At 25.5% G+C, this 10,609-nt stretch overlaps 1 protein-coding gene across 1 annotated transcript; it reads right to left on the bottom strand.

Annotated features, from left to right (window-relative positions):
• Window positions 1-1,370: 1,370 nt before the first annotated feature.
• Window positions 1,371-9,501, bottom strand: LOC132922226 (glutathione S-transferase 1-1-like). The gene is made up of 5 exons (XM_060985631.1): window positions 9,282-9,501; window positions 9,102-9,160; window positions 6,914-7,073; window positions 2,258-2,419; window positions 1,371-1,777 (listed from the first exon to the last, which is right to left on the bottom strand). Exons 1-5 carry the CDS (start codon window positions 9,420-9,422, stop codon window positions 1,631-1,633), a joined length of 669 nt encoding a protein of 222 aa, XP_060841614.1. The 5' UTR covers window positions 9,423-9,501; the 3' UTR covers window positions 1,371-1,630.
• Between the last annotated feature and the right edge of the window lie 1,108 nt (window positions 9,502-10,609).

Raw genomic sequence — 10,609 nt, 5'->3', positions numbered from 1 at the left:
GAAAATAAACATTCATAGCCTACAATTAAATATTTATTATTTATTATTATCAAAATTTATCTTTTAAAGCTTTTTATATGCCAGAAGTCTTAACTCTGAATAAAATATGTAACATATTTGTGGTATAAACCAGTGGTTACCAACTACAGTCTACAGTTACCGCAGCCCAAATCCAGATCACGATATTTTAGTACATATTTTTTTTAATTTTCTGGCCTACTAATGTATTAAACAAAAATATTATTATTATAATATATCTTATATGTATATCATCATCTATAAAAATCAATGCTTAGTGAATAATTAGATTTATAACTGTATAATAAGAAGTGATTAAATTATATTTAAAATGCCTATATCAAATATTCTATTAATTTTTAAGAAACATTTTAAATTCTTAGCCAACTAAGAATTAAGATATATTTTTTTTATGCCCTTTAATAAAAATAGGTTGGTTAGCAATGGTATAAACACTGAAATCCTGTAATATTCTTTCAATTCTCGGGTTTTATTATTAAATTTACGGTTTGACCGGCATTGAAGAAATCCAAGCACATTGTGTGAATCGCGCAAAAGCATTTTTTTTTCATTTCTTTTAGCCTCAAGTGGATATAATATACCCCTCCAACGTAGTAGGCAGAAAGCAAGGAAAAAGCAGTGCATTAATACATAATATATCATTTTCTCTTATGGTAGAGAACAATGGTAGCGGTGACAAGGCGAATCGCTGAGTAAAAAAAGTATAAGTTTTATTTATAATTATATATAAAATAATAACTCGAGAGTGCTGATAGACGTTGACCGAGTATTCGCAGCTTAATAATTTATGGTTTTTATTTCGTGAACAACATTTCGATATGCCCACTGCGAGATAAATCGTTTGTTTTTCAATGCCTAGCTAAAATATTAAAATAATAACGCATGCCAATCTAAGATTCGCGTGAAATAATTTTCGTAAACGACTGTTTATCATTACATTTAAATGTTAAATATCATAATAATGGACGGATTGTTTAATATTTATATATATTAGTCGAATATATTTGCATCGTTGTGAGTGATGCGTCAAACGGCGAGCGCCAGTCTCTATATACCATCACTCGGTCCTCTTGTATTGTTATAACATCGTGTTTACGACAACACATTTGGAAAAAAGTAATCTGCCTCGTGAGTTGTCAAGTATTTTTATATCATCAACTATAGAGTATAAACGTCAGTTTTAAACGACTATATGCAGTATATATACCTCTTTTTTTTTTGCTTCATATTTTTTGTAGGTAGGTACACATGAATCGTTTATTCGTTTTTACATTTTCATGACAAATGTATGTAATGAATTCATATATATATAACAGTGTATACAAGTCAAATTGTTTGGCGCAGTAAAAAGTTATAGCCCGGCCACGAGTACCATTTATTCAAATCAATAAATGTAAAGTGTAATTATTATTCATTAAAACGTATTTTATTTTTCTATGGACGTATGAATAATCTATAGTAAACATATTTCACTTTGAAGTATTTTTAAAATTTGAATTATTACAAACTGCATCTTTTAAATCATTATGACTTTTTAACACCGTCAGTATACAAATGGTGTAAAATAATATTTAAAATGTTTGATAGGTTTTTAATTATCTAGCAGTTTTGAAAACAGATATTCTTTAAATTCTACTGTTCCTTTGTGGTTGGCCTCGTTGTAATTGGGTAAAGTTGTCCGTGCGGCCTTAAACCATCTCAATACGTTGGGATAACTGGTCAGATCATATCCCACAATCTACAAAAAAAACCCAATATTTTTATAAAACGTATGTGTAATATTATATTACTTAATTTATATCATAATTATATAAACATTATAAATTGTATATAAAAAAAAAATGTTATTGCAATTAAAATGTAAGCCGTACATCTTTTTTCATTATACAGTAATATTAATATGCGTACAGCTTACAGCTATACACTTGGTTAAGTAAATACATTTTTATTTAGACCCTTTTGCACAAATCTCGTTTTATAGGATTTATGTAAAAAATTATGTATGCAATTTTATTAAATTGCTTAGTCTAACGACATCTGACTTTAAATTCAAATAACGTTACGTATATCAACGCAAAATATGTTTCTTAGTGGTTTTCTATTTTTAATTAATGTATGCAAATTAATTTAGAATACATTTCCCAACAACATAATTTATGCACGAATGTTTAAACATTTTTTTGTTTTTTTTTATAAGACAATATAATTTTAAAATTACCTCCAAACACGATATAGTGACCACTATGACGATATCGGCGAGGGTGACTTCAGGTCCGGCTACCCATTTTGTTTTTGCCAAATATGCGTCGAGTATTTCTAAGGCGGATTTTAATTTTGGTAAAGCAGCAGTTCCATAGTGGCCAACCGCGAACACTGGACTCTATAGAATATGAATACAATTTATAAATATATTTTATATTATAAGTTAAATCGATAAAATAATATTAAATTTGGCTGTAAATATTATTGTAGATATGAAATAAACATAAAGCAGCTGAATCTCGGTGACTCAAACCTTGATATCTCGAATACATAAATTTTTTCTTTAAACGTCATCATAATGCCTAAATATATTTGGTTTTTGATATTATGAAATGTTTGTTAACTCAAATTTTTCTTCCATGCCCATGTCTTACCTTGAACTTCAAGTAACCGAGTATCTACTGTATTATTAAATTATTAAACTATTTATGATTATAATATTAACAATAGTAAAAATAATAATAATATTGATAGTAGTCCAAACATACATAGAATAACCATCAACCGTTAAAATAACATGAACAATTTTAAATTTGCACGTATTCATTTAAAAACGAATGATAATTTCCAAGCTGACACAGTGACACGTTCTTTAATTTGAACTATTATATATGTTAATACGATAAAAGTCAAATAGTTCATAATAATATAAAAAGATTTGCGCGCTCAGCAATTTAATAAGGTGGTGCATTCAATTGATTTTTATTTATAAAAAATAAAAAAAATTATTTTGTTTTTGCGGAATTTTTTTCCTTCTTAAAATAGAATATATTAATTTTATTTCCCATCATCAACTTTAACACCATGACATTTTTGCACTAAATATTGTATTTATTAGTGTATTTTATTCATATGTGTTTACTGATAATTCGTTTGTATTTTATGAGTAGGTAGTCAATTTTGATTTACAATACATTTGTTATAAAATGTAACACTCGTTACACGCATATGCTTTAGGTTATATCTCAATAATAATAAACGATGTTATATAATGTAAGCGATTAACAGAATGACGGTTTCACTCGCAAGGTATACATTTTTTATAGAGATAAATTATAATGCAATTTCCATTATTCAAAATATTATTTAGTAAATTAATGAATAATTGAAATACACGTATAAATAAAATGCTCGTTAATGAAATAATCAAAGGTTTTAAACTTCATGTATAGATTATATTTAATACGAAATGCTGAATTGTGGAACATTGTATTTACTGTAATCATAACAAAAATTTTGACTAATATCCACAGAAATCAAACTATTAAAAATAAAATTAGTAACTATATTGTATCGAATTAATAAAATTAAAGATCATTTATCAAAATTTTTGTTACATTTTAATATTGTCTTAAAGAAATATTGTATAAAAGTTGTTGAAAATTTGATGTCAAACGCTTGACTTTGCTTTTTTTTAGAAAAACGACAAGAATATTTATATTATATTATAACTCAAATAAAAGAGCACATTATGTTTATATAATGATATAATTTGAACCCTAGAGTAAAAAAGTTTTAATCTGAACTTTAAAAAGAAAAAACAAGATGTGGGATGCGCCAGTTAAAATTCATGTCGCGTATTGTCAATGGTTATAGCATTTAAATTACTAGCACGTTTTTCTTTGTGGGCTTCTATTGTACTATCAAAACATAAATTCAAATTTATATTAATATAGTGAATTTTATATTATCTACGATTAAATAATGACGCAGAATAAAACTTAAGCAAAATGATTATATTAATAACATAACTAATATACCTAATAAATAGTAAGTACAATCTTAATAGTATTTTTTTATTTAAGTTTGCGTCGAAGCAAATTAAAATGTTTATATTAATTATTTAGATTGAACTTGTTTTAAAACACTATCATAATAAATTAATAATAGTAGTACATTTTTTATTAATTGATCTATTAAATTTTAAAAACAGTTTTTATGTGAAATTAAATTATTATATCGATAAATATTAGATAAAACAACTCCAGTAATTTAATGAACTATACGTACATAAGTAAAACTATACATACAAGTGATATAATATTATATAATGTTTTTGCTTTTTTGAATGCTTGTTAAAAAAAAATTACAGATATGACTTTTTTACAGATATAAAGTCGACCGTGGTACACAAATAAAAGAACTTTTATGCAATTGATTATACCACGGAAAAAAAAATACAAAATAGTCTTTCGTTGGGAATTTACGGGAGTGTACTCCTCGATAAGTAATCACCACATAGGAAGTAATCGTAAAGGCTTAAGTTCGCGAAAATAAAGGACCTACCTTTTTGGGAAATGGTTAGAACGTCGTTTGAAATCACGTATCCAACGAAACGCGTTCTTTTGTATTACACAATATTTTAAACTTCAAGAGAACCGTCTCCTTTCAATGTATTGTACTAATAGTCCCAGAAATACTGAACACAATGTAATTCAGTTATACAGAGAATGTGGGTAAATAAATATATTTTTTAGAGATGCTAAAATGTATTTTACCAACGTAATTTAGGTACGATATAATACAGTATGTATTTATTTTTAATTATTAGGAAAAGTCGAATTTAGTATTGCCATTAATATTGTACAGATAATTTTACATTTTTTTACAATCATAAGATTTTTACATAAAATAAAATATTGTAGAGCATAACATAATATGATCATATTATTATTATTATTATTATTATGTACTGTATCGATAATATGAGTTAGTGCTTTTTTTTGTTTATTATTATATAACTACAATTTATATTGCGTGAAGAAAAAATTCTTTATTTCAGTGTCGTAAGTAAATTATCCAAAACACTATAATACTTTACTTATCTATCTACGGTTCAATAATCTTAAAATTATAAACATATTGATCCATAATGATATATTATAAAATGGAACAGAACACTTTAATAATTGTATTTAGTATCATTCACTAAGCTTGCTCATTCTCAATATTTTTAATACTAGATTAATTTAAGTGCAGACCATAATATAGTCAAATTTATAAGACTTTTTGTACTAATTAATGAATATTCTAGATGATAAAAACTTCTGTTTTTTCTATCTAGTTCAAAATTCAAATGAGTAGTTCCTCAATTATAAAATGTTTATACCTACTAAGAATAATAGTTCTTAAAAACGATTTTACAAATATATATATATACACAATATTATATATCATATATTATGTAAATGTTATAATATATTAGATCTAGTGTTTAAAATACTTAATTAAATACTCAAAAAATACTCGTTCGAATCGATACTTTAATAAATTGATACGTTAATATTTCAGAAAAATTATCCACTTATAATTTATAGAGAGGTATTAAAGGTTTTTTTTTTTAATTTAAAATCTAAAATGCATAAGAAGAAAAATTAAATAGTGAACAACTTAATATTTTATAACTGTCATTTGAATATTTATTGAAAATAATAATTTTTGCGAAAATAAATTACAATTAAGTAATTAACTGGATTAATTAATTATTATTATTGAATATTTGGTTTCTTTTCTAAATAATTGTCCACAACTGACGTTTTGATTTTATTATTTTAATTTTAATATTGTTAAAAAAAATACTTTTGCCCGTTCTCCGATGTGTCCAATCATGTCATAAATTAACTTTTACTAAGTGATCGTCTAATAACATTATGTGGAGATCTGTTTATGTGTAACGTTTTATCAAAGTAGTCTTTTGTGCAGTAGTTAAATCTAATAAGCAAAATTTCCTTAAATCATTAATTACATTTAGTAACCTACTCAACTAAAAGCTATTTTATTCCCTATCGTTTACAGACTTCACTTTTGATCATATTATGCATTAAACGTATACTCGACCATTTACTTGCTAAATTCTTATTTGTTAGTTAAAAAATAAATTTTTTGCTCAATATATAAAGAACAAGCAATTGAAAAACACATATTATAATACAAACTACGGTGTGTCTGATTTGAAATAAATTACATCTTTTATACTCCACATTTTTTCTTATAATATAAATGAATTATATTTACGAATGATTTTCACAGTTCGCAAGTGATGAATTAGAAAAATGATAAAGTTTTGAGCCAAAAACGTTGATGTAATTACACACGATATGGACAATATTTAAATTTAATTTAATTCGAATTTTTTTGTTATGATTTGTTATAGTAATAATAAAATTCGGTATCTATATTATTTAACCAAGCGAACTGTGTTTAATTTTGATGTAATAAATATTTAATTTTGTTATGAATTTAATGTTTTTACTTAATGTAATACAATAAATAATATATTTCAAAGATAAATACTTGTAAATCAAAGTAGTATTGTGAACGTAATAATCAAATCAAATATATGGGCATATATTATCATAGTGGAAAACGTTTAATAATAATAATATGACACAATACAATATAATATGAAACATAGTCAAAATTACCAGAAAATATTAATAATTTATATATTCAACAAATTCTTTAAGAATTCGTGTATTTTTCTTTGATCGAATTGTTTATTGAAATTGTTTAGGTATTGTATTATCTAAAAAAACAGATCTCTTGGAAATGATGTTATTCTATGAACATTTGTATTGTTGTTGTGCCTAATGAAAATAATACGAATACTTACGAAATAATCGGATGCTCTTCTGTACAGAGCTCCCAAATCGAAATCGATGCGGTGATCAATCGTTGCTCTTTTCTGAATATCCTTCGGGTAGAGTTGCTCTTTGGAATATGGTCCAGTGGCAGAACCGTATTTTTCTACAAGATATTTGCAAATTGCACGGCTAAAAAAATGTTCATATATTTTAAGAATGCAATGGAATTTAACCTCTGGTTGATTGGTTTATTTTACTGATTTTGTATTAATAAACGTTTTTATAATAATAATATTATGTAACTACACGTATTTACTATAATTTTATATTATATTATGTAAATAATCGAAAACAAAATGTTTTATATAATTTATAATTCGAGTACATTTTTTATTATTTTTAATGGATAGGAAAGTGTCACTTAACTATTGTATTTTTCTTGTGAGTGTTTTTTTTTAAATTATTCTTATATAGGTCTAATTAAGCAGTAAAAAAATCTCGTATATGTTGATACTTTAAATTATATACATTAAATATAAATTAAATTATCTATTAGAGTTATAGGAGTGATAAAAGTGAATAAAATATAAAAAAAAAACATTAAACATTAATATCTTTTACCCTTTGAACAAGTTTAAGTTAGATTGCAATGTATATACATTCTATAGGTACTAATTCTATAGGTATTAATTTGTATTTAATTTAATAAGTAGCTTACTTATTGAGACTATTTTATGACACATGCAATAAAAAAGAAAGTAGAAAGTACATACTTTTTTAAAAAGTTTATGTTGGGTACCTAATTGATCAGTAAAATAGTTTAAATATCTTATAAAATGTAACATAATACACAAAAACTTATTAAAAAAAAAAACATTTAATCCAATAAAAATGTTTAAAGATTATTTTAACACTTGTTATAAACTCAATTTGACATTATATGCGTGCATCGAAACTTCCATTAAAATCTGGCATTAGGTAGGTACTACTGCATATTTATATTGCCTGTGAACTCTATCTAAATAATATATTGTATTGGATATGCAATCTGCATATGTGAAATTTGTAATTATTAATGATACTCAATGCATACTCCCAGTCAGTAAAACAAAACAAGAGAATTAGATTTTGTTTAGGTACTTAATATTTAAAACTAATTTATAATCATTCGAACAGAACTTAGGTGTTGTGTAAATTTAATAATTTTAACGAATGTGATATATTTTCGTTTACATGTTATATTATCAACAAAACAATTATATATACGTTGATGACTGATGAAAAATGTTTTTAACGTTATTTAGTTTTATTATAACATTTTAAAAAACGTATACACTTTTGTTCGTTTTAAATGTTTTAATTTATAAATTATTAACTGTAAAACTGTACATTGAATACTGGTTGATTTAATCGTCTGATGAAACGTAAAAATGTTTATAATAATAAGTTTACACAAATCATTCATATGACATATTACTAACTAGTAAGTATATAACCCGATAAAACCTTCGCTCAAGAAAAAATGAACTAACATAAAATACAGCACTATATTGGTTAGGTTATCGGTGTATCTCATCGGTTTTAGTATACCTCAGTTCACTGACAAATCGACATCGGTTTGCTTCGTTGATTAATACGACCGAGTTGTGGAATCCGCCTGTGGTGGATTAGATATAACACTGGGTATATTTTCAAATGTGATTCAAACACCTTCTAACATTTCCTTTTTTTTATATCTCTAAGAACAATCTCTGAAACTTTCGTTAAAATCGGTCCAGTAGTTGTTGAGTTTGTAAGCTACAAATATACTAAGGCCATCGATTTTTGTTGTACATCTTGATTACAAACAACAAATTAAATACAGATTTGTGTTTAAAACAGATTTATCTTCATTGCCACGTAAACACTATAAATAGAACACCCACACCATGAGTACTCACTCTTTCGTTCATACTTAAACATCCCCTTATTCTCAACTCGTCGTTCTAACGCTGACTTAAAATATACCTAATTTATATTCTCAAAGCCTTCTTGGATATTTCTACAATTTTTTTTTTTTTTAACATCCCCAAAGTCTCGAGTAATTTAATGATATAATTTTTAATGAAATCGGTACAATAGTTACTGAAGTTTATACCTTCGACATTTAATATCAGTATGGATTATTAGAACGAATACTAAAATAGATCGTTCACTATAATTATTGTGTTCACTCACCTTTCGCTCAAAACGAAACCGTCGTCGACGATGGTCGGGATCGTATGCTGAGGGGTCAACTATAACATAACCAAAGAAGAAACAGTGGTTGAATAAAAATGATGTATACGTCAAGACTGCCGATCGTTGTAAATGATAAGTATTTACGAATAGGCAAACCTATAACTTAGTAAATCCTACTTGTTTGTATTCTGGTTTTTGCGTATCTCCTTCTCTCGGTGTCGTCACAATTGGATTGAGTTTAACATTTAGGATGCTCGCCACCAATTTCACAGTCCTGCATGGTGGACTCCACGAAGCGTAGTAGAAATCAATGGTCATTTTGTAGTTTTTGCAACCGCTGTATGGAGAGTAGTTGGATGAAGAAGAGCCGCAGAACTGTGTCTAGGCGGACGTCTGCATCGAAGTTTTATATCAATTATAATAATACGTGGAACTTTTTTTTCCTTTTTTTTTTCTTTGTTGCATCATTTATAAATACGCTATATATTACACAATAATAACGCTATGTTTTTTGTATAATAAAGTCAAATAGGTCTTAGGAAAAAATCAGATTATTTCAATGTGTTTATTAAATATATATATATATATATTATTATAACGCTATATTTATCATGTACCTACATACATTTTTATATAATTTTTATATAATTTATATGAAATAAAAAAAATCTATCACCAGAATCAGTGACAGGATATTATAGAACATAGGTATAAAGGTAATGCACTCGAAATAATTCAGACAATTTGAAAACTCTATATAAATATTGCTAATACCGAACGATAACAATATTTCGATTCGATGTGTCGATAATAAACATATTTTTTCCAATATCCATGTAATTAAGTACCTATTATCAATATGAATAAATCTGAATTTGTATTTTATATTTACTGTAGAGCATTATTGTGTATCCGACACACACAAAATCATGGTACTGCCGAATATTGGAAAAAACTAGATATTTAAACAGAAATCTGGTAACGATTAAAATGTATTTATTTTCATTACACTTCTATTTAATTACGTGTATACGTAGATATAATTCATATTATCAAATAGTTTATAATTATTGTTGTTGAAATTCTAATAATATTATCGGAAGACTTTGGATTTGTTTACATTGAATTATTATTATTATAATTAGAGTGATAAATGATAATCCTAAAATAAAATTATAGCTGGATGTGGTGAACATATGCTGGATTACAAGGGTTCCATATAATCAATAAGACGCTACTGCTTTTAGGTATATTTAGACAGTAAATATGTATTAAACGATTTAATCAAATATACTTAACTATACAGTAAACATAAGTAGCCAAATATTATTGAGTATTATTCATATATTATTTTTTTTTTTTATTATTGTCAAGGTACAATATAAAATAATAAATGTATAGAACATTTTATTACGAATATAAAAAAAGTATAAATTTATTTCGATATTACGATATTAGTATTCGATATCGCCATAATATGATATCAATACTAAAAAAATATCATT

The sequence above is a fragment of the Rhopalosiphum padi genome, chromosome 2, assembly GCF_020882245.1.
Source record: "Rhopalosiphum padi isolate XX-2018 chromosome 2, ASM2088224v1, whole genome shotgun sequence".
Lineage (NCBI taxonomy): Eukaryota > Metazoa > Arthropoda > Insecta > Hemiptera > Aphididae > Rhopalosiphum > Rhopalosiphum padi.
The sequence above is the reverse complement of the archived record's forward strand: the minus strand, read 5'-3'. Positions and strand labels throughout refer to the sequence as shown.